General features: G+C 48.8%; 1 protein-coding gene across 19 annotated transcripts in view; it reads right to left on the reverse strand.

The window, feature by feature from the left end:
* Positions 1-421: 421 nt before the first annotated feature.
* Mgat5 (alpha-1,6-mannosylglycoprotein 6-beta-N-acetylglucosaminyltransferase) overlaps positions 422-25,338 on the reverse strand; it is a 337,418-nt gene continuing 312,501 nt past the window's right edge. For 11 of the 19 annotated variants that reach the window (XM_087195795.1, XM_087195773.1, XM_087195779.1 and 8 more), the window contains 4 exons: positions 22,732-22,806; positions 12,263-12,420; positions 6,689-6,718; positions 422-6,419 (listed from right to left, as the gene is read on the reverse strand). In XM_087195795.1, the coding sequence (XP_087051921.1) occupies positions 6,221-6,419; positions 6,689-6,718; positions 12,263-12,420; positions 22,732-22,806 (462 nt within the window). In that variant the 3' untranslated portion in view covers positions 422-6,220. The remainder of the gene's footprint in view (positions 6,420-6,688; positions 6,719-12,262; positions 12,421-22,731; positions 22,807-25,338) is intronic. The other 8 variants (XM_021236883.2, XM_087195828.1, XM_021236863.2 and 5 more) reach the window with 1 other exon arrangement.

Consider the following 25,338-nt stretch of genomic DNA (forward strand, 5'->3'; position numbering starts at 1 on the left):
GGGCAGTTCCCCGGAAGGCCTCTGGAGCTGAGGGTCAGGCCAGCCCCTCAGTATTGGCTGGGGTGTGGCCTTCCTTCTTGTAAATGCTTTTATTCCCCTCAGGGGGAGAGATGTTCCAGGTCTACCTGGTTCTGGTGCTCAGCCTCCCCTACTTTGTTGCAGACAGTATCTCAAAACACAAGTGTAGCAGCTCACTTTCCAGTTCAGCTCCCCTCTAGGTGAACGAAGCACAGGGAGTGCTCTGAACTTGGCACTGGTGGATGTAATGTAAAGGATAAAACGGTTCTTTCCCCTCATCTTCACCATCCTTGCAGCTTTTTCAAACATGTTTTCAAGCTATGAGAGGCAGCTGGACTACAGCCCAGCTTTGTTTTGCCGGTGACCCTGTACTCAGTGGCCCCCTCAAAATCACTTGCACCTGTCACACAAGGAAAGTTTATTGAAAAATAAAGTTCTCCCTAGTTTTCTCTACAACAGTGGAAAACAAAGCAGTGCTCTCTATGCCAGTACAGTACATTTGGACAGCAACACCTTATTTGCAGTATCCTGTATGACTTAACCCCGTAAGTACACAGTAGAAAATAGCTGGACCAGGATTTGTTTGAAGACACAGACACAAAATGGCTATTAACAATGTCAAGATTGTAACTAACTCCTGTAGATGGACATAACCATCTCCTTTGGCATCAACAATTACGCTATTAACACTTGGGCAGGTTAGCGAGCAGAATGCTCTGTGTTCACTCATCTCGGCCCAGGGGGATGAGGGGCCATCCTGAGATCCCGTCCTGCTGCCCAGGTCACTGCAATGCTGTGTGTGCCCGATACCCGCTCCACTCCACAGACACTGTCCCTGACCACCAAATAAGCAGACTTCCCCAAGGTGACACAAAATCTGGAGGAGAGACAGAGGCTCTGAAGGTGAATTCCAATCACTGCATCCATACAATTATAAGACTGCTGGACAGCGGAAGAGCAACCAAAGGAATTTGGAAAAGACATTGAACTCCAAAAACTTTCCCCAATCTATCTAGAGTTGTGTCAACATAGGGCAAGAGATAAAACTTTAAATCCACTAGGGCAGTATGGGAGGCTAAATCCCCAATAAGACAACAAACTGACACTTAAGTGATTTGGGAAAGCATCATGGAACCACGAGCAGCCTGTGGGAGCTGTTCTGCCAGAGGCCCAAATTCCTGCTCCAGGATCTCAGCTGGTTCCCCTGGGGAGGTGGGTTTTCTTTGGGACCAGGATATGGGATTAACTTTTTTTTTTTTTTCTTCTTTCTTTTGTGACTTGCTACCTCCCCAGACCATTTTATTTTCTGACAGGATTCTGCTACATTGCCTAGGCTGGGCTTCAACTTGTGATCCTCCTGCTTCAGCCTCCCAGAGTGCTGGGATTACAGGCATGTGCCCACACCCCTGTTTTTTGGAATTAACCTTTAATTGGTAGAAACATGAGAGCTAACCAGCCTGTTAGAGCCCACCCTGGCCAGCAGAGTGCCACGAAGGGACTTCCTAGGGGAATGTTTAAATCAATTGGTCATTTCTTTTTCCTTAAGGGACACAGAAAAGTCTCTCTCCACTGCAAAGGAATAAATTAACTTTAATTCTTGGGGTGCAGTCTGTCAAAGGTCTTTTAATTTCAAGCTCAGAAAGTTCATCAAAGAAAAGCCCTGGAATGTTCCAGAAGATATCAGTGGGGTGAGGGTCAGTAAGTGGCCACACGTCACCTTCACACTTTTCGTCTCCAGTCACTTAACGCTTGCAGCCTTTTTTCACTGGGGGCTGATGTCTAACAAATTTTCAAAGGACTCAGTGCATCCAAGAATACAGTAAAATTTCAACTAGGAGGGTAGGTGCAGAACTTGAGCACTCTAAACCAGTAATTCCTACAACATTCATCAACTTGGGATAATATTTCCATGTAGGTATTACTTCTGAGGAACAGGGAAGGAGCTCAGCTCCGTATTTGTCAGGTTTTATGAAATGCTAATAATAACAATATTTAACATTTACTAGGGCTTACTATGTGCCAGGCACTGTACTAAATACTGACTCCTCACAAAACCCTAAGTGCTAGGAGAGATAGGGTAATTATTTTTTCCTGCATCCAAGACTATACAGCTAATATGATCTTTTGCTACATGTAAAAATTTGTTGTTCCACTTGTTGAAGCCAACAAGAGTGAAAGGAACTCACGCTTAGCTTTACGAAACTGCCAGCTTCCTAAATGAGCATGAATCTACATAAGTCCATCTAGTCACATGAAGATGCTTTGTGGCCCCGCACGGATAGATGGGATTAGAATAAAGCCAATATGGAAATTAAAATATTTTCAAATAAATAAAATAATCCAGGCTTGGGCTAGCAACACAACAGAGCCTGTCGTTAACAAAATAGACTTTAAAAAAAAAAATCAAGAATTTGTGGGCCGGGGAGAGGGAAGCAGTGTCTAATTACATACACAATCTAGGTAATCCACCTTGGTCTGCTCTGAAAAGCACATAGTCATTTGTACACAGTAATTTCTTTCAGTCCAACCCCACACACTGACATCTTCACTTACCAGTGAGTGGTAGTGTGGCTCCACTCCCAAGTGGAAACTGATTACATTTATTCAACCTGCATCCATCCAGGAAACAAAAAGAGAGGGTACAGGTCTTTTCTCCTTCATGATGTTAACCAGCCTGAGTATTTCTGGGCTATTCCTCTAGAAAGCTCACAGTCCCTCGTGGAGGAGGGGCTTTCTGCCTTGACAACACTTCAGCAAGTGCTGGGTGGCAGGGAGTGCAGACCCATCAGTGCCATCGGTACCCTGGCAGCCAGCAGCCCCAAGACAGACCGCAAACCCCAGGAGGGAGCCAGGCCTTTTCTTGGCCTTCTCACGGCCTTGAGTCCTCCTCTGGGAGCGCATGTGTACACACAAATGCTGTGGCCTAGGGGGCATTTCTGGTGCCCAACCTGAACATCTGCACTCACCCAAGTACCGGTCCCACCAGCAGCAGCCTGCTGTCACCCTGCAATAGCACACAGATTCCAAAAACCAATCCCAAAGAAAAGTGAAAAGGCACATCAGGAAAACAAATCCCACCAAAGAAACAGACTCGACTATTTCCAAACACACAGCAAACACTGAAATCAAACTGTGATAAGCAATGACAAAAACAAAATCAAAGCAAAAATGCAAAGAGCATCTCCATTTGTACATGTGCAAATCAAACTGCACACATGAAATAAATGAGGTGTTTACTGGCATTCAAAGAAGTGTTTGCCCTTTCAGGAGTTTTTACTCCACGAAGTACTTACCTTACAAAGGAACGTGTTTTCTTTCTTAATAAATTAGATAAATGTTTCGTTCCCTTCAAGTTTAAGACCACAATGGGAAAAATAATCCAAAGGACAAGGTAAGATATGATTATAGCATAGGAAAACAGTGATCCTATTTTGGATTTCTCTCCCTGTGGAATAGTCATCAGTTACAAATTGACTTAGGTTTTTATAAAAATCAGCAATAGCAAAACTGCTGCAGGCTTCCAGCCACACTTTCAGAGGCACCTTCCTCTTTTTTCCACACTGGGCAAGTGGGGAACCGACCCCCCACCCCATCCCCCCAGCCCCCCGTTTCCTGACCAAACCTGGACAGAGCACAAGGAAGCCTGGGAGCTGATGTACATCCACCACTTCCATTTATAATGTCTGTAACAACAGGAGCGGGAGCGTGGGCTGGTTTGGCCAGAGAGCAGCAGACTCACCAGTAGATCTCCTGTTTATTTCCAGCTAAGGCTGGACTGGGGGGAAGGAAGAGGAATTTTTAAATGGGAGAAAGTGCTCTTCTGAGCTGCCTGACCTTGGGGTCTTGACTTTGAGAACAGGAAGGTACAGAGGCCCTGAGCTCAGCAACAGCCAGGAAACGATCCGTGCAGCTTCTGCAGGCAGGGATAACAATACTTTCCAGGTTTCTCGCTTTCTGAATTCCTGTGCTTGTATAAACAGTGGGTTAAAACAGGCAGAGCCAGGGGAAGCAAGTCTTGACTCGTAGGCTCCCCCTGCTGGTCAATTGTCTGCACTGGCAGCCTGTGAAGCAGGGAAGGAGACCAGCAGGGGGCGGAGCTGGTCCATGAATTGCAGGTCTGGAAACTCAAACTCAATACACTAAGATGCAGCCAAAAGGCTCACTCACAGAGAAAAAGCCTTTCCTTACAGTGAGGAAGTTCTCTCCCCTCCTACTGCAGGAAACTGCCCTGGCAAAGTTTTAAGAAATGAACATACGCTTTTCCTTTGGACTTCCAACCCTCCTTACTGAGCCCAGGTAGAGGTCGTTCCCAGTCAGGTCCTGAGAGGACGCTCAACCCTACCCCTGTCAGTACTCAGGGCAGAGGTCTCCCTGTCAGATGTGCTGAGGGCCACCTGAGGAGCAGAGACTCTGGCTGCCCCTCCCTAGCCCCCTCCACTCTCTAAGATGGAAGTGCAATTCAAACTCACAGAGCAGAGATCTGAGGGCTTGAAGGGGGAGTTAACGGCTATGCATTTGCTATTACAGTATTTATGCACCAAGCAGAAGCCAAGAAGCAGGGAGATCCAACTTCCCAGACTTAAAGTCTCCATGTTCTTGCTGGATCCCACAAAAAAGAATTCTTTCTTTCCCTTGCTCCTCACGCAGGCCCACCCACAGTCATTAGCTTTGCCCGGCTCTTCTGCCAGCAGAGGTCCACGTGGCTCTCCCTTTCTGCCACCGGCAGAGTTCGGGGAACTCAAGACTGCAGGTGTGGCACCAAGTGCTGAGCAGCCACGGCCCATGGCTCCAGTGGTAGGAGAGGGCTCACTCTCACAGCACGGAGGCCTCGGGGGCTTCACGGGAAGCTTACCAACTTGCACAGAGTACAGAAGCCATGGTTTTGCGGAGGTGAGAGCTTACACAGAGGCAGCGCACAGGGCTCCACGATGTGGAAAGCTGAGCCCCATGTGTCTGCTCCTTCCCCTCAGAGTAAAAGCCAGCACCACCACCCCTTGGGAGCGGCCAGGACAACACACAGCATTCACCAGGAGCTGCTCCTGCTTGCCCAGCAAACATCAAGTTCACCAAGACCCCCACCGCCTAGACTTGGGTGATGTCAGACACTAGAGGGGACATAACACAAGCCCGTCTGTCAGGTGCCCAGACATCAGGTGTGCCACTGATGCTTGAGGACTGACTACTCCTGTCCACATTTCAGCACCTTGGGGACTGGAGAATCAGCCCTCCAAGCCCGAAGACAGCTGAGTCCCACACCTCTACTTTCCTCCTTACAGGGGCATGTGAGGGAGGGTACATTTACCACTGACTAGAAAACAAAAATTCTACAACCTTGCATTTCTTCCCTAAAAGAATTCCAACCAGAAATTAGGGTTAAGCTGGGCAGGTAGATGGGAGGGGACACACAGGAAAAGGGGTGTCTCCAGGCTGCAAAACAGCGCCATCTTTTGTCCCTGGTTGGGCTCTCTGCCCTCAGAGGTGCCCACATGGCCTCCAAGGGGTCATTCATCTTTCACCTGCCACGTGCCAAGCACACGCAGGGCCCATCAGCCATACAACAATACTCAGGACAGTTTGGCTGTGTATCCAAGGCAAGATTTTTTTTTGCTCTGCCACCACCAGAAGCCATGTTCTCCAGCTGCCCTCCAGAAAGCCATCAGCCCCACTGCACCCCACCGGAAGCAGAGAGAGTAATACTGTGAAAGTGAAATGATTAACAGTGGGAAACAGAGGCAGAAATACGATCGGTCCCTTTTCTCCCTCCTAAACCCCTCCCTCCCTCCCAAATAAATAAGTTAATGGGTTTAGAAATGTTCCCATTCAAAGTTTTCTCCAATTAGCTCAATTCCTCCTCTTATTTTGTTTTAAATGAATCTTGAAACGTTTTTATCTTTTTTTTTTTTTTACCCTGGAACAGCTGCTTTGACAGTCTCTCTGCAGTTGCTCCGCACAAAGTAGAAATGAAGCCTGTTGTACCAGGGAGAAGCCAGGCTCCTGGCCTGACAAATGCTCTCGTTTTGTTTTGGTGACAACTCCCCTGAGATGCACTGACTGCAGCAGCAGCAGGAGAAGCACCGAGCAAAACCTTCAACCAAGAAGTCCGGGCTCTGGCTAGAGTCCTGGAATGACTTCTGCCCCTGGCCCTGCCTGGCAGAGCTGCTGTCTTCCCCAGCACAGTGCGAGCAGAGGAGAGCCAGGGCTGCTATAGGCAGTCTTTGCAGAGGGCCACCTGGCCCTTGATGTAGTCCCGGCAGGGGCAGATCCTCTGGTGCCTCGGGTTGGCCCCTGCACAGCTGAAGAGCAGGAGGTCCCCTTGGAACACACAGTGCTTGCTCTGGGGGTCGATGGAGGGCACCAGGATGTCCTTGGCCTGCTCTGAGCTCTGGCAGATCACCTCGTACCTGAAGAAGAGAAAGGCACACTGGTTGGCGAAGCAGGGGACAGAACTTGTCATGATTACTGGCCCTCCTGGTCCACCTGCTAAAGTGGGGCGGGGCATATGGGACTCCTGCTTCAGAAATGAGATGGTAACGGGGTCACCCTCTGGCCCCATGATTCTTCACTTCTAGGAATGTGGGCTGTGCCCATGCAGTCGTGTAGGGTGTTTCTCTGAGGCAGTGGGGAGTAGTGTCAAAAATGGCAGCAGAATGGACACAACTTGCGTACTCACCAAGTGGAGGATGGCTGTCGTTTTGGAGTTCTATGCATCCATGAAAAAGAATGAGAAAGAAATGCATGCTCAGCATGAGAACTGTCCTAGAGAAAGGCAAGTCTCAGAACAGGATATACAGTGACCAGCTTGTGTGTGTGTGTGTGTGTGTGTGTGGAGACAGTCGCACACTGAAGAGCTAGCAATAGGTGTTTGTGAAGAGCAACACTGAGGCTAAGCTATGCATTATTTTGATATCTTACAAGTATGCTTAACTTTTTAAGTAAAGGCTTAAAAGGTTTCTGTTATTTGGCCTTTGTCTCCCACTGGAAAGCAATCAGGGCTGTCCCTGGGCCTTGATTCCCCAGACCTTTGCCATGATTCGCACGACCTTTCAGCCATGGGTGACAGTGACCCTGGATAGAAGGGAGCAGAGGTGGCTTCAGAAGGTGTGGAGCAGGTGACCTGGACCCTGCTTCTCCCAGCGTCCCTGCTCCTCTGCCATCTTCTGTAACAGCACAGTGGTCTGTGGCCAGGGACCAAATGGCTTTGTTCCTCCGTCTGTGATCAGTGCTTGGGGATGGAGGCTACACCTTGGCATTGCATCTCAAAGAATCATGGATCTTTCCCTCTTGCTTGCATACACTGGCTCCCTCAAAACAAGGAGGTCTCACCCAGCGAAGGTGGGCGGAAGCCGGGTAGGAACCAGGCTTCCCCTCAAATCTGAGAACAGGGTGTAGGGGGTTGGGGCAGACCTGGGGTGCATCCCAGCTTTCTCTCTCAGGAGCTGTGTGTGTGACCCTGGACAAATGACCAAGCCTCTCTGTGGCCCAGTTTTCTCTTCTGTAAAAGGGATAAATAATCCCTAGCGCAGGCATCACATGAGTGCTTCTAGAGTACTTGGCCCAGTCTCCTTCTGAGTCAGTGGCCAGTAAGTGGTACCTCTCATTACTATGATCACCGCCAATGTCCAGGGCCTGGCAGCTACTGGGGGCCACATCACCTTCCTCCCTTGAGGACAGTGTGAATTTAGACCATGCACATTAGACCATGGCCATTCTGCTTTGTTCATGAGAGTCCCACTGCGTGCTGTGTGGGAAGAGGTCAGGACAGATACTGAAGATTTCCCACTGCCTCTGGGAAGCTTGTGCTTGCAGGAAGGAGAAGTGCCATTCTCCCTTTCAGTCCTGCGGCTGTCTTCCTCCAGCCAATCAGCTGCCTGGCCTGCCCCCTCGTGCCAAAAGCAACCAGGGCCTTGCTGGCACATCGGTAGTGTCTCTGGAGCTCGGAAGTCATGGGGCTGGTTAGATCAGGCACCGAGGCCTGCGCAGGAGGGCAGTGTCCCTCCTGTCCCTGTAGTCACTCTAACCCTTCCCTAGAAACTCTCACACCCCTGGCCCTGCAGCAGCTGGGACATGGTGGTGGCTGGGGCCTAAAGTCACAGTCCAGGAAGGGAAAAAGCTGGATGTGGGGATTTCATGGATTTTCTACAAGGAAAAATAAGCCAGAGACATGGGGCTACCCGCCCTTCTCAGTGTACCCTGAATGGCCAACAAAGGAAAAGGGGTGTCTGGAGCTCAATCTGGCACGAAAAGTTTACATCTGGATTGTGGCCTTGGGACACAGATTGATGCTTATGCTATTCATGTATGTAGGTGACTTATGGGAGCTGCCGTGCCTTAACCATCTGCCTGGCACACTGTTAACCAGGAGCCTGGAAATCTCTGCTGCTACTGTTGTGCCCCACAGTGAGGGGCAGAACTGCTGGGAACCATGAAAAGGTCCCGTTCCTTCCCTGGGTCACTTGGACTCAGGCTCCAGGGCACAGTTTCTGGTGTACGAGTGCAGTAATCTCACATCTGGGAGTGTGTCCCTAATAAGGCTGTGGTAGGAGCCTACCAGGATGGGGCAGAGGCCCTCACACTGTGCTTCTAGGGCAGGCCCTTCCTGGGCCACAGTGGGGATCCACCACGAGGCACTTCCCCAATGGTCCCTTGGTGTGAAGCTGTGGGAATGTACAGTTCTAGCCACTTTCAAATGTCACCCATCTCCGAGGCCGGACCATCTTTCTGGCCCCCACAGAGCTCTCTCCCTCTTACTGGTAAGCAGATGCCAGTCCCAGAGGCCTGGGCAGCCAGGAATGCTCCTCCATCATCCTTGCCTAACTAGGAGCCAAAGCCAACTGAGTGGCTCCAGTTGCTGAAGCATCCTGCAACCGTGCAGCCTCCACGGCTCAGGGTCTTCAGTGCCTGGGAGGTCCCCTGCCTTCCCAGGGGGCTCGGCAGGCTGCGTACATCTCTGTTCCTCTGCTGTCTGTCTCACTCTCACCCCCTCCTGCTTGGTGACTCCACACCCAGCATCTTTCCTTGCTCTCCTTTGGAGCTGCTTTTCCCCAGCTGGCCTTGGCAGCTTTTCTCACAGGGAATGGGCGCTTCTGGGACCTGTCAGCCCTCTGCACCATTTATAGCTCTGGAAGAAGAATGAAAGACCAAAGGCCCTTTACCATGGGGCTGCCCACTTCTCCTTGTCACCAGTGTAGGCTGAGAAACCCAGCACACCAGAGTAGAGCAGAGAAGCTACCATTACTCTGACACCAGATGGCATAGGACGTAAGGCCCTTCGAGACGCAGAAATGGAAGCAGGGCTGTCCCACTGCTGCCCCTCCTGGAGTGCCTTCCTTCCCTCCAAGATACACCTACACTGCCTGGGGCCACTTTGACTCAGGCCTGCCTGGCTTCACAGGTGCCAAAGCACTGACCATCTAAATTTCACCTCTTAAATCCCATTCTCAAGGAGTAAGCCCAGTGGCCAATACAGAAGTTCCTCCACTCAGGGTCATGTCCTCATAAACCCATCCTGCACTGGAAATACTGTAAGTGGAAAGTACACTGAATACACCCGACTGACTGCTCAGCCCAGCTTAGACATGTGGCATTTGGCAGTATCAGCTGTTGCCCCCTTGTGCCTCTGTGGCTGACTGGGAGCTGCTGTTCACTGCCAATGCCCAGCACCATGAGACAATCACACCACCTATTCATAGTCTGGAAGAAGATCCGAATGCAAAATGTGAACTGCAGTGTCTATGGAATGCTAAAGGCTTTCACACCAACGTCAAATTGAAACCCCTAAGTTGTACCATTATAAATTGGGGACCACCTGTAAGGTAAAATTTTACAAAATATAATCTTACGAGGTAGCCATTACAAAGCAGGCTTCACATTAAAACATGTTCCTTTTTATGGAGCTGAGTCCTCCCCACTGGGCCATGCAGGAATGGACGCTGGTACTGTTGGGACTGCCTGCCTTGTCCTCTCTGTCCTATTCTAGGTGGAGTCTTAGCTGAGTCCTGAATGCTCTGTGGTGGTCTTTCCAGAACTTAACTGTCCCCTGCATGCACAGGGTGCTCAAGGCCACCTGATTCTCCTGATTCAAGGGCTTGATTTATGAGATACATAAAATTCATACCACACAGTGAGGACAGGTGGTATGTATAGGTCACAGACGCTCGAGGACTGAAAGAAGTTTAAGCTCAGATGAGAACCAGGACCCAAGATGGAGAAAAGAACAAGCAGCCCTGGCTTGTTGGAGCTGCTAATTGCTAATTGGCCATGAAGATGGATGGGCCAGGATTACCTCCATACCGAGGAGGCACTCAACAGACTGCCAGATTACAACATTATCAGTATTTACAAATGCATGAACAAGTTATTTAGTAGGGCTCTATGGTCACAGAATTAATTTCAGATGACTTCATTGCAAAATTACCATTCATTCCAGCCCCCTGGTAAGAAAACTCAAATCTCTCCAGCGGGGAAGGGTGGGGGGTGAGACCATGACACAGAGCCCACAGCCCAGACCCCTGCTCTGTGGACTTGGCATGGGATCTGGAGGAGGAGACAGAGGACTCGCCAAGGGACTGGCTTCTCTAATCTCAACCTGGCGTCTCGAGCCTACTCTGCTCCCTGGAAGAAGGGGCCCTTCTGCCCTTCAGCAAGGGCTGTATATCCCCACCTCTGTACCACCTAGGATATCCCATCTCCAGTAAGAAAACTGATGGAACTGGCCCTTTGCCCAGGTGTGGTTGTCCTTCCTGTCTCTTCCTGACCCTTGCCCTGGAGGTGGGCCGCCTGGGCAAGGCTGCCGGTATGGACTGCATGCTAGCTTTAAGCCAGGCCCTACAGCAGTGCCAAGGCTAAGAGCCTAACTCCTTCCCAGGCCAGGAAGGGAGCCGCACTGTTTGCAAGTCCTGGGTAGGTTCCACTCCCAGGAGGCTGCACACAGACGAACTGTGAGGATAGTCTGGACCTAGTGATTTCGAATGCCCAATTATAAACAGAGGGCTTGGGGTTCTGTACAAGTCACCACATTCCAGGAGGCATCTACAAGAGGAGCCAGTGCAAAATCCCACATGGGACTCTAGAATTCAGGTCTGCAGTGTGGAGCTGGAAGTTTCTGGCGCCATCAACAGCTTTCCATCCATGTCAGAGACAGCAGCCTCTCACAGAGCCTCCCTGGCGGCAGAGGAGGGTGCATACCAGCCTAAACAACGGGAACAAACAGCATCCCTCCCAGACCTCCAGCTCTGCTGGAGCCCACTCTCTCTAAACAGAGTTTTAGGCTGTGCTTGAGAATATGACACCTCACAGGAGGGATCACGCCAGCTCAGACCGCCATGCATGGTGACCAAAGTGGACAGGCATGAAACCATCAGCGGGGACAAGCCAGCTCTGAGCCTCAGGTCCACTCCATTCCTTAAACATCCTCTTGCAGCCTTGGACAGAATGTTCAGAGTTGAGGCAGTAGTGTCTCATTATGTATAAGCAAGTTTCTTGACGAAAGCCCCTCATCAGTGCTATGAAGGTAGATGAGGGAGGCTAGATAACTAATCAATATTAGATAACCAAGACAGGGAGGAGGATAAAAATCAAGAGAAATTAACACCGATAGGGACCCGGGATCAGAAGCCAGAAGAAACCGGGCACCGCAGATGCCAAATTCAAAATGTCAACACAAAGGGAAACAAACAGCATCACTAAAAAAGTCAAAAACCACTGATTCAAGGGGCACCCGAGGCCCCTCCCAGGTGCAGCCCTGGCCAGTTCTCAGCCTGCACCTCACGGCTGAGGGCCTGGCAGAGTGCGGCCTGCATAGGTCCCTAGTGTGCCGCATCATGAAGGTGCCTGAAGAAGGTGCCTAAGTCAGTGGACTGCAAGTGGAAGAGGCAGCACTTGGAATTTGCTGGGGGCAGTTTTGTGCCAGCTCCTTCTCCCTACTTCTTATTCCTTTCTGACTCCATGATTGAAAATGACACTTGTGCAGGCTTGTTGGCATCTGTATTTCTATGTCCACTTCCACTCCTGCTCTTGGGTGCCACATTAGAAAACAGACCACTCACCAGCTCAAACCCAGATGTGTTATTATTCGTGCCAACAGCCCCACTCAAATTTTAAGTATATCAGCATGCCAGGCGACTTCATTTTCCTGGATCTGCAGCCGGCTGGCCTTCCCACATCCTCCCACTACAGGTCACAGCCAGGATGCAGACACAGACTGCCTTTCCTCCCAGCTCTAGCCCAACGACCCACAGACACTTACTTCAGCAGGTCCTTGACCTTATTGAGGTGCTGGAAGAAGGACGGCTCGCAGATGAGCTGGCTCTCCTGGCACACCTGCTTGCAGGACTGCCCAGGCTCGGCAAGCTTCACCTGCAGGGCACTCAGCGGAGGCCACATCACTTGCCCATGGCAGAAGTCCTAAAACGAAAATGAAGCCATCAGCCAAAGGACCAAGGAGACAACCGGGGCTCTCCAGCCCTGCCAAAGGATACTGATGATGGAAGGCTCTGCAGTGGACAGTGAGGAAGGGGAGAATGGGAGCCAGACAGCTTCAGGGTGGGCCAGGTCCTGACCTTTCCAGCCACCAGCTTCCTCGGCCCCAGACCGGGAGACAACAGCAGTGTCTCCCATGTGGCTGTGAGGGTGACAAGCAACACTGGCAATGCACACAGCACCGTGCCTGCCCACACTCATCATCATCATTGTCGTCAATAATCCTGCAGTTTGGCTACTAGACCTTCAGCTCTGCCCCAGTTCCAGAGACCTTTGATAAGCTAATTTGCCTTGATGATCAGCTACTCAATAATACTGCTTCACGAGTGCCAGTTTTACCTCAGTGGCAAGATGTAAGGTGAAGAATCAAACCAGGCAGCTGACAGACATTTTTGATGTCCCCCAACATGGTACCACATGCTTGGCAGGGACTGGGTGCCTGCTGGCTGAAAATAGTTACCACACCACACTGACACACCGAGTAGAGAGAAGGTGTGAAGGAACGAACGTGGCTTCCCTACAAACAAGGGCAGACTGGGTGGTGCCTGGCACTCCCAAATCTAGAGGGAGCCAGGAAGCCGGCCCAGCTAAGGAAGACAGGAGAGGGCAGGGGGTCTGGGGACCAGGAAACAACCTCCTAGCATCACGATGACCAGTTCCCTTATGAGGAGAAGTGAGGAAAGGAGGAGCAGACACTCTGACCTGGCAGCCCAGCTCTATCTCAGCTGCGCCTGAAGTGATCCCATGCAGGCACCTGAGATGGCAACACAGGACCTTGGCACCGAGCTTGCTCTCCTAGCACATGGCCAAGGGCACCAGGGCAGAATGTCTCTGAATCCCCAGACTCCTGACCTGCCGAAGGTACTCCCTGTGCCAGAGACCTGAAAAGCATATCTGACAAATCCTTTGGGAGTGCTAGGTGGTTGGGATCCTGGGTCCATGGTATACCCTGTTCACCCCACGATATCTAGGATGGCACAGCAGTACCCAAGAGGAGAGACAAAGGGTTCGTCGATACAATCTAAAGGTCGCAATAAACTAGATACCTGTTTAAAGACAGATAATACCTGGCAAAGAGGCAGCCTTTCAAGCGCTGACAGGCGACTCTGTGACAGGGAAAGCAGCAGGGTAAGGAATTAGCCTTAGGCACCCGGGAGAGACACAAAGACATGAAAACATGTGTGCTGCTCTGAGAACACCCTCTGCTGGCCAACCTGCTGCTGAGAAGTGGACCGTGGTCAGGAAGTTGACTTTGCAATGCAAAGCGTCCTTCTCGGATATTTTATTTTCCCTCAGCTTTCCTCTCCCCCTTGTGCATGAGGAAATTAGTCATCTCAGGGCTCAGAGCTCCCAGCTCCAGGGCACACGGAGGAAATGTACTGTGCCCCACCCTGTGTCACGTGGGGAGTCACAGGAGGGGCCTCACATTGCCAGGATTGTGTCCTTACAACATGGAGGGTGCGGCACCTCAACAGGCAGCACCTAGTGGGGCCACTCCTACTGCTTTGCTTTTTTCTTTTTTTTAAACCTTTTAACCTTTACTTGTGTTACTTTTAATGCATCAAAAGACAAACAAAAGGAGCAAAGAAAATCCTCTCCTCCCAGATTCAGCAGGCAGCCCGGTTTGGGATCCATTCTACCTCGCTCTTCTTCTATTTGAACCTCTGGGCAAAATAAGTAATATTCAGAGCCTTAGTTTCCCAGCAGAAGGAGAGATGATAATGATGATTTCCTATGGTCCTGGCTTCTTTTTCCTTTTTTTGGTACCGGGGATCAAACTTGGGACCTTGAGCTTTCGAGGCAGGCGGTGGAACCACTGAGCTAAATCCCCGGCTCTCCTTTTTTCTTAAAGGAAATGACAATGTTTGCTGCTGAAGAAGCCCAAGTGTGATCAGGACTGGAGCAAGTAAGGCAGGCCACTGCTGTCCCCTTGCAACATCACACTGCTGATAAGGAGACATGCCTCCTGGAGTCTGAGTTTGGTGATTAACAAACAAATGCTCCACCCAAAAGTGGGCAGGAAATCTGGAGCTGGATTCACATCCAGAAGGTCTAATAACTCAAGATATATCAGGTTATTTAGGGTATTAGGGTACAGCTTAGTCTTCTGCAAGTGAGGCACAGGGGTGGGTAGGCAGAGTGTCCTGAGATCCATGCAGCAGTAGGGTCGGAAGACCTGGAATGGGGACTCCTTATTTTCATTCAATGATTTTGAGAACAACCCGTTCTTTTAGACCCTTGGTAGCATACCAGTGTGGGTCTTGGGTGGCCACTGCTCTTTTCTGTGCCAGTATGAGGAGCCTTATATTTTGCAACCCTACCCATCCCAGCAGGATGACTGTCATCATGTAGGAAGAATCAACAAATAATGATGAAGGGAGTTATCAACAATCAGAGCTGAGGGCTACTTAGGTATTCAGAAACTGTGAAGTGTTGCTTGTTTTTCTGGCTGGCTAATGCAAGCACCTTTGCTTGTAATTCCAGAGGAGCAAATTAGTAACTTCTACACCCTTCCAATATTACAATAAAGAGATTCTTAAATCTCCCATTCACCAAAGCCTATAGTGTAACTGTACAGAACAGAAATCTAGAATCAGATCACATCTGCATCAGAAGAAGCCAAGCAAGAATTTCTCTGCTTCTTGGATTTGCCTTGGCCCAGCCTTGGAGCTACAGTTTGGATCTTGAATGTTCCTCAGAAGCCCTTATGTTAAAAGGTTGTTCCCCAGCAGGTGGCACTACTGGTGAGTGGTGGAGCCTTTGGGATGTAGGTGAGCTTGAGGTCAGAGGGGGTTTGCCTTTGCAGGGATATCAGATCCCAGGCTCCTTCCTGTCTCTTTCACTTCCTGACCAGGAGTTGGGTATTTTTGTTCAGTTGCACATTTCCAACATGGTAGGCCACTGTGGGCCTCAAGCAATGAATGAAGCCAAGCAATCATGGATTGGAATGTTTAAAACCGCGAGCCAAAATAAAACTATTCTATGAAGAAGGTGACTATTCCAGGTTATTTGTTTTAGTAACAGAGAGCTGACTGACACACTTGGATTCAGATGGGTAACAGAAATCCCAGAAGGCTGAAAGTTCAGTTCTGCTTTTATGACTTGTAAGAAAATGGGCATGTCTCTTCCTAGTATATCTCCACAAAACACAGCTGAGGAAGTTTCTGTGCACTTGTTGGGTTTGGGCATGATTAAAACCCTGGCCCTTATTCCTTCTCAGCCTTGTACCAGACTGTTTAAACAGGTTAGAAAAAAGACCCTACTATGTTTGAGAAGGTGGTGATGTGGCAAAGGAATGCGTCTTCAGGCATAACAAGATCTGAAACCAGGCCCCACCACCTTGGTGCTTTGGGTGGCTTATGGTCTGGTCTTGAATTCCACTTGTCTGACGGCAACACCAGCACAGTGGAAGAATGGAGGCCAGCAGAAGGGCAGCAAATGGCAGGTGGTCCACCAACACGCTCCTTGAACTCCTCCTTGGCAGGGCTGCTTCCACTCCACACACTTTCACCGACAGTCTCGGGGGCATCTGCAGGGGCCAGGCTGTCCCTGGATGAATGAATACTCTGTACTTTTTCTTGAGCAGGGCAGAATAACACTGCAAAGTGAGATGTTTGGAGCCCCGCTGTGGGCTGCTGTGCCTGGTCTGTTCGTGCCATTGGGCATTACAGCAGCTAGGCTTCCTGGGTTCCCTGCCACAGGTGCATTTAGCTCAATTCTGTATGTGGGCTGCAGTCACTGTGCAGGATGGTTTGGCATCCTTCCAGTAATCTGTTTTGGGCCCAGTACTGGACCAGGGATAGTAAAAAATAGCAGGAAGTCCATCTTAAAGCTTAGGAAACCATCTGGGAAGCTGGAAGGAGTCATCACACAGCACGACAGGTGGTAGGGTGGGAGGGGGCTCAGGATCTGGGCTGCTAATCTGGCCCCAGCTAGAGGACTTCACTGACATCTTTTGAGAGCTCTCTGCCCACCCTTACATATGAAATGGGGATGTACCATCAGTCCTTCACTCCCGTGAGATGAAAAGGAAGTGACTGACAAGGAGGGTTCCCGAGATGTTAAAGACAGTGTCCCAAGATTGCCAGTGATGTGCAGCCAGGGTCCAGAGGTAGAAGTGGAGTTGGCTGCATTGCATAAGCTAATGCGTCCACGAGAGCCACCTCTGGGCTCACCTGCCTGTAAGGCACAACTGACACGAAGATCCTGTCATAAGTCTCCTGTCACAGGAGCAGCCACTAGTGAGTGCTCACAAAGGCTGGTGGTCACTGATGTTGTTGACTACAGCACTAACATGGGAATGCCTAGTTACTTCCTCACGGTAAACACTCATTCAACAAGCACCTGCTCAGAGGCAGAAGAGCATGCATTCATTAATCACTTTACAGTGACTACTAAAGCCTTATGCTGAATGTTAGAAATACAAACAAGGAGACCAAGTCCCTGGCATCAAACATTTGGTGTAAGTCTAGTAAGAGAGGCCAAAATTTAAAAAATTACAGAACATATAAAAACAGATATCCAAGCAGGACACAAAGCCCATGTGGAGGAGGGAAAAGACTAACTCTACAGAGGAAGGGGGAGTGGTGGTGGCAGCAATCAGAGACGGCTTCTAGGAGATAAAGACTTCTGGGATGGGCTTTGTAGGCTGCACAGGAGTTAGCGGCTTACCAGTAACATGGTGTTTTGTAGCGCCATAAAGAGCTGTTGAATTGAAATAAATGGTTTTGGCATTCTGGGACTGTGATAGTAGCAGAAGTGGAAAAGGAGACTGTTCCAACCCAGTGAGGCATCTGTGCAGCCAGAATGAGACATACACAATCATTTCCAATCTGGTTAACAAGCCTACTTAGAACACACACCATCTGCATTCCTTTTTAACAATTATTTCAACCAGTCACCAAGTTTCTCCTAGATGTGCTTGATGAGTTAGACATTTCCATGCAGAAAGCATAACCCATAGGAAGGTTTTTACGCAGTGACAAATTCATGAGAAGAAGCCATGCTCTCGACCAATGAGCACAAGCCACTGCAGAGCAGAGGGAGGGGCTGCCCCTGTCATGCAGGACAGGGAGCATGGCCAAGATGTTATTCATGAAATCCCCCTCCCAACCCAGGGCTGGAGCAGACAGGGCAGGGGAGCTGTCCAAATAGAAGCATTAGGTGGAGGGCTGCTGCCCAGGTGAAAAGGTCACCTGTTTGGAGGAAAACCGGCTTGGGAACAGAGGGGCCACGGAGAGCATGGAGCACAGTACTTGTGTCCATTTGTGTTTTTAGAAGGCAACAGAGAAAGTGTCTGAGAAGCTGCGCTACAGGAACTCTTCTCCATGATCTCTATTCTCGCCAATCAACTGAGCCATGATGCCACCTTGAGAGTTCACATAAATCTGTTCCATCTCCTACGCCCTGACTACCACAGGGCTGTTCAGGAGATACACGAAGGGTGCATGTGAATGTTCACAGCAGTACTCATCACAATAGTCAAGACAACCCAAATATTGATCACCTGGTGGATGGATAAGCACACTGTGGCCACCTGCACAATGGAATACTCGTGAGCAGTAAGAAATTCCGATACATGCTACAACGTGGAAGAACCCAACAACATGATGGCAAGTGAAAAAGGCATAAATCTTTAGGAAAGCAAGTCTCATATAGAAAACAGATGAGCAGTGTCCTGGGGCCATGGGAGAATCAAGGACAGAGTGCAAATAAGTATCACTAAGGGGTGATGGCAATGTTATACAACCAGGTTGAGGTGGTGCTTGTACATCTCCATCAAGTTGCCAACAAATCACTGAACTGCACCTTTGCATGGAGTGAATTTCATGGTTCATCTGAGAAATACACCTTGGTTTTGAGCTCCCGGGGCAGTGAGTAGCTGAGGCTCTCAGAGATCCTTCACGGGCCAAGCATAGCTGTCAGCCCCAAACACGTATTAATCTATTGATTCTTCCAACTCTAAGGATAAGAAGCAATATCCTCGTATCACAAAAGAGGGCAGAGCACAGAGAAGCCAGGGAACCTGCCCCAGGTCAGAGAAAGTGGCAGCTGAGCCAGGCTGTGAAAATAGGCAGCCGGATTTCAGGGTGCAGTATCCAGGCTAGTACCCACCTTCTCCCCCCTTTAATGCCTTTTCTTCTTTCCCTGAAAACTGTGTCACCTCCACCGTACTCCTGCCCTAGGACTCTCCAGCTTCACCGTCAGACTTGCCCTTGCATCTGACTCTGTATCACTTGTGAAGCTGACTCTTCTGGTCCCTCCATATCCATAGAATACATTTCAAGTGAATTAACAGCTCTTTACAAACTAAATGACTGTGACTGATCATCCTGTATATGTACAGGCTCTTTATGGGAAGTAGAAAATAGAGTTGAAGAGTGTATGTGTACACTCAATGGGAACACTGCCACCCCAAAGAAACTGCTATGCTCTCTGGCCTGAGACAAATACATACCCCCACCCCGAAATGCATAATGAAAACCTTCACCAGTCCCAATACATTCTAGTTAGGGAATGACTGTGCTTGGTCTTTGATTACAAGGGGGTTTTGCCTTGCCACTTACTCCCCCTCTACTGCAGGCAGTGTCTCTTTTGGGGAGTTCCTCTCAAACAGTGCACAATCTCAATCACTCTTAGTAGAGCAAAGGATGGAGGGCATGGATGGAAGTGAGCACATGGGTTCTCTAGAGCCTGCTTCCTTCCCTTGGGGCCCGTGCATTCTGCTGGTGACTGTTCAGCTGTACCCTGACACCTGGGTGCTCCCAGTGGCTGTCAACTGGCTTCCTCTGGGTCCTGCTGCCGTAGGACAACCCTGACAAAAGCTCTGTGGCTCCTGAGGGTCACAGCATAGAAAGCTCTTCCCTGGGGTGCTGGTTTCATGTCGATACCAGAAATACCCTTCTCTCCATCCTCGGTACAATTTGAAGATATTCTGCTAGCTGTGAAAATAATAAATGCCCCAAGCTCTTCAGTATTAGAACTAATACTCAAAGGCAGAAAACTGAACATGTGAGCCAGTGGAGTCTGGCTCCTGTTTGGGATGGAGGACCATTTTAGGTCCAACAGAATTCCTGGTATAAACTCAGAAAAGGCCCCTTACTGCTCATTTAGGGGCACTGGGAAAATGTCTTTTAAGAAATGTCCCATACACAAGATTGCCAGAAACATTTTTCGAAAATACTAATCTGATAGCATCACTGCACTCACCTCGTGATAGAACCTTTCAAGCTTCCTGTTTTCCCACATTCAAATCAGAATACTTCAGCTGAGCCTCAGTACCTCCCACACCCTGTTTCCTCCTCTAGCTTTGTCTCTCCCCTCTCTTCAATCACCCCTATGAGTCCTAAGATTCATCATTTCTTTCTTTTCAGGCTTTGGCACCCTGACTTGGGCAGCCCATCCCAACCTCCCACTTTGCTTTCAGGCTGTGCTCTTGTACCAAGCCTTCGAATACTCCCTCAGCTCTCCCCTTCTCCCTGCTGCAGGGTGAGTGATGTGACCCCAAAGCATGCTAGCTGTGTCACTGGAGTAAGGCCACCCTACACTGACCTAAGGGTGTGGACTTGGCTGTTGGCTCAGTGAAACCCAAGACACCTGAGCTTAGGGGCTGCGCCTCCGACACCTCTGCCCCGCTGGCAGTACAGCCCACAAGATGCTCCAGGTGACAAAGAGTCACAGAGCACATGAATCAATCAACCGAAAAAACAAGAAAGAAGTCTGGATTTCTGTGACCTGCACATCTCTGCAGAGGTCTCTAAAACTAGGAGGTGACGGGAAAGGGCAGTTTCATTAGCATGTTTTCCAGAAGAGAATTTCAGCACCATGTTATCCAAATTATAAAGTCCAAGGCAAGTTCCTGGTTCCTGATGTACACAGTCACTTACCTTCCTGTTCCCTTTTTCTTTCACCTGGGAGTGATGATGCACCTGCTATGTCAGGCACTATGTATGGAAAGCTGAACAAGCCAGGGCAGCCCCTCTATTACGGAGGACTTAGCAAGGTCTATTTGGAGAATAGGACCTTCATGCTTAAGAAAGCCGAGCAATAGACTAGGAATATAGAGGAACTGAGATGTTGTAAGGACTGGCTGGAGTTTATGTGCCCCAGGAAGGAAAGAAATAAAGGTCTTCAAATAAACCTGACCAAGAGTCATTTATATCTGCTGGTGAGAAACTATTTTCCCTGAGAGGAAGTGCACTGGGGAAAGGAAGAAAAAGGAAGCAGGCCCAGGGATCTGGTAAGAGCTCAAGAAAGACTCTGAGACTGACATTAGCCAGAGCTGTGAGGTCTCAAGAACCAACGCTAAAGGAGGCCCTGGAGCTCCCCTCCACACCTTTAGGGAGGCTGAGCAGCTGCAAGATGTGAAGCTGAGGTCCAGGACACCTACCACCTCCTGAGCCCCCGGCAGATGCTGGTGATACAGACCTGGCCTCACAGTAAACCTGTGCAATGTCCTGATCCCACCACCTGTGAGCTCTATTACTGTGAGACTGCCGTGATGGAGAGAAGGGGGTGATTACTACCGGCAGATTAAATGGTATGTTAAACAGCAGCCCCTCTTACCTCAGCATACATGTTCCAAGAGGCCCACTGGACCCCTATATCCATGGTCGGCACTGAACCTTATACATACTATGTTTTTTCCCATGCATACTTATGATAAAGTTTAATTTAAAAATTAGACACAGCAAGAAATTAACAATAACTGAAGTAAGAACAATTATGGTATAATAATAGTTACATAAATATGATTTTTTTCTCTCAAAATTTCTTATTGTACCATATTGGTATTTCCCAGCTAGTAACTTTGGATCATGGTCAACCCTAAGTAACAAAAACCTCAGAAAGTGAAACCACAGATAAGGGAGCGCCAGTGTGCTCTGATGTGTTTGGCACATGCTGGCTGAACCTGTATGTATGTGCTTGCTGGAGTTATAATATCGCCACTCTGCAGTCCTACAAGACTGACTGAGCTAATGGTTCAAATGCTCAGCTCTCAAGGTAAAGTCTGCCGAGTTATAATTACATGAGTATAATAAGCACATAAAATGCTATAATACAGCATAATGTATTCAGTAATCAATAGTACTAGATTGCATTTATTGAGCACTATGTACCAGGCCCTGTTTTAAGCCCTTCCTGTGTATTAGCTCTTATAACTTAGCCATTAGAGGAAACGAAGGCAAGAGAGGCCGACTATGCCCAACTCATAAAACCACACACATGCAGTGCTGGGAGTGGAGCCTAGCTGTCTGGGTTGCAGAGCCGCCCTCTTGCCACTACTGAAAGCCCAAACAATCAGGCAGGCCACCCCGAGGCTCACACCCCTCACCCTCTCCTCAGCTTCAGTCTCAAACCACCTGCTCTGCCTTTGAAGCTTCCACCAGGCCTTCAATCTCTCTCTACTTGAATTTCTATTTTCAGCGGTCCTCGTCCCTCATTGTGTAAAGATCTCTTGGTTGACTCACCCTTTAAGGGGAGCCCCTTATTTCTGCAAACTGGTCAAGGAGTTCAGATTCCCCCACCCATGGAGGTTTGGAATTAGTCTATTTCTAGCTCTGTTTTGCTTCTGAAGTTCAAGGAAATAAAATGTTATACAAGGAAGGTAACAGTGCTCATGGCCTTTACCTCCAGGAGCACAAGCCATAGTTTCCAAATGCTATTGAGGGTGGCGGGACCATGCGTGCCCTCTTCTGCAATGGAACTGAAGTTCTGCTTTGATCTGTTTTATGAATCTAGGTTTCATTTGAAAATGGGTCCTATTTGAAAAGATGTTAGAAACCACTAAAAAGTCCTAAAATATATCCTATTGAAGGAATGCTTACAAATTGCGGTTTCTGTCCTTGCCTTTCTTAGGGTGAGAAATGAGGCCAGGAGAGAGCTATCGTCTGCCCCCTCTCCCGAGTCCCCATGATGTTCCTAGAACCTCAGGGGACACAGGCTCTGATGGCCGGGAAGACTCCATCTTGACTACCTGGCCTCTCCTACTGTACATATCCATGTGACCTTCCACAGTCACTAAGAACACACTGCAAGGAAAGACTGGCTTTCAGGGTGGCCAGGACAATGCTGCGCTTACAATTCCCACCAGTCATTACCCAACTTCTGGAGTCTTCTAAAGCAGGCAAATGACTACAGCAACATGGTGAACTCTGAACTGATCATGGGAGCCCTCTGGGTAATGGGAAGGAGAGGACAGCAAAGACAGACGGACAGACTTCTGATGAGCCTCACCTGCTTCTCGATGAATGCGTTGATCCTCTGTAGCATCCCCTCACAGGTGAATTCATATGGCATGTACGGCTCAATCTGTAGATACAGATCATGGAATCATGAAAAAGGAGGACACAGGACACCTGAGCCTTTCCAGATCTCCACTGACTTCCTTGACACACAGGTGCTGACATCTGCCTGAAGGCAGCATGGGAGGGGTTAAGACTACAGTCTTGGAAGTCACCAGACAGGGCATACCACCTCACTGCTCTTCTCTAGGTGAAGACTCCAGAAAACCATGTGTCACACACCTTATGTGCAAGAGGGTTATAAGAAAATCCCACCTCTTTTACATTATAGTGCAGATTATATGAGGGAAAAAGTGCTTAGTAGGCATACAACAAAAAGAGAAGATGATCACTTAGTAGCAGGTAAGCTCCACAGGGTGAAGTCTACAGCTGTGAACCCTCGACAATGCCATGCTAAACACATATGTGGCACATACAGGAACTTAATAAATCTCTGTTCAACAAATGCATGACCACTCTGAGAGATGCACACAACAAGCTGTTTAAGGACTCATGGTGGTGGCAGAAGCACTGGTCTGAGTTAGTAGTGAGATTAGCAGGTGCTCAGAGCACTTGTACTACAAAAGGAAAGTCAAAGTGCCATGAGGAGCTCAGCTAGATGGCCCTTGGAGGCCAGATGGTCAAAGCTGACTTCTGCTCATGCTGGGCTTTTAAGGTCAGAGATGAGTCTAGAAAGCCGAGACCTGGGAGGGTCAAGGCATGGAACACATTCTAGGTGGAGTGAGTACTAAGAGATTTGACAAGAAAAGATGGAGGAAGCATGAGCATAGGATTTCAAAGACTTGTGAGAAAAGGGAGACAAAGAGAGTTGCTGGATTTACACAAAAGCCTTGAGATTTCTATAGCGAGCTGCCTAGATTTCCAGGGCAGCAGGAAAGTGCTTCACTGGGGTAGGTGAAATATTCTGATTGATACTGTGACACGGAAGAAAAAGGAAAGACACATGGACTGCACAGTATTTGTCAACACTCTGAGGCCTGTGTCTTCAGGGGTGTACCAGTGTAAAATAGGAATTTCATTTGGGAGAAAACCACCCACAATCCCATCTGTTACAGCTGCAGAAAACCCAACAGCATCTGCCAATGACAGGGAGATGGGCACCTTACCTTCACTAACTCCCTCTTAAACCTAGATTTCTCTGAATCTATAGGGTGGAAAGCTGGACACGGGCTTGCTGCAGAGAGGACATTCCCAGTAGGCAGCCAGCTACTCGGGCTTGGGGCATCCTCTCCCCTCTTCTGCTGAGTCACACATTATGTTTGAAAACTTAAGTCATGCTTTCAAAGAATTTGATAGCGTAACTTTAAATACACGACCAGACACAGGTTGCATCACAGAGGCTCGATCCTAGTCACATCTGTCCAGACAGAGATAGAAACTGAGCTGTCAGCACTGAAATACAGAGGCTATTCTAAAAGAAGAGAGGGGTCAGTGCTCATCTCCAAAGAGCTCCATATCCTTTGAAGAACTGCCTTTCATGGTTCCAGCTTGCTCCTTCCCAACTCAGCCTTTTGCACTTGCAGGCCCTCTCTGACCTAGACATAGCTCTTCATAAGAAATGCAAACTTTTTATTTTAAAGGATATTTACTTACTCAAGCCATGACTGACTCTAGAAGCTTTCTATAAATAGCCTAGAGATACCTCCTCTCAAAGGTTTTTAGAAGACACTAAAGGAAACCATCTAAAACAGAAGACATGGCCTATCTGGGTTTTCTTTTAAGTTGAGTAGAATTTCCAGAATGGAATAAACACGCATTGGTGGGGAGCTATAATGAGACCAGCAGATTCAGTCCCTTGAGAGGAAGCAGGATAAATTCCCAGGGTCATTCTGACAACATATTCCAAAGGGCAAAAACAAATGACAGGTAATTCAAAGGGCTCAGTGTAGCAAATGGCTCTACCTCTGTTCTATTAACCACACCCAATTTAACCAAAGGGATGCAGATTCAGTCATTGCTTTGGGGCCAATTCATTCTTTTGAAGGAAAGGAAGCCAGACAATCTTCCCAAAAAGAAAACGCAAAAAAAAAAAAAAAAAAAAATTTAAAGGCAACCCTAGGCTACTGTGCTTCCAGTGAGATCAACTAGCCATTCTGCCATGGAAAGGAGCAGGGCCCTCAGCTTGGGAAGACTCTCTCAGGGCATTTCCCTGAAGTCAGAGATGCTGAGGGGGCTGGGGGTGGGTGGGTAAAAGGAAGCAGGTTTCTGTTTAATAGACCTTCAGGAACAAGCCAAGGCCTCTTTGGGATACAGAATGAAAGAGAAGGCTGAAATCGTATCCATTTCCTGAAAAACCCAAGTAGAGAAGCAAGGATGCATTGCTTATCATCAGGCTTTGAGGAAAAAGGGCTGTTATTCATCTGGTTAGGCCCACAGGAAGGATGCCTGCAGGCTGCACTGTGGAGTTTCTGCTGGCCCTGGAACCTTTTCAGGAACTTCTCATATTCTCTAACATTTTCTCTTCTTCACTTCTCGGCTTGTGAGATTTCTTATATCCACTGGTACCCACTCCTCTCCCAGTTGGGAGAAGATTTCTAGA

The sequence above is a fragment of the Heterocephalus glaber genome, unplaced genomic scaffold (assembly GCF_053883595.1).
Source record: "Heterocephalus glaber isolate CG9 unplaced genomic scaffold, H.glaber_assembly_v1.0 deba00000347, whole genome shotgun sequence".
Taxonomy (NCBI): Eukaryota; Metazoa; Chordata; class Mammalia; order Rodentia; family Bathyergidae; genus Heterocephalus; species Heterocephalus glaber.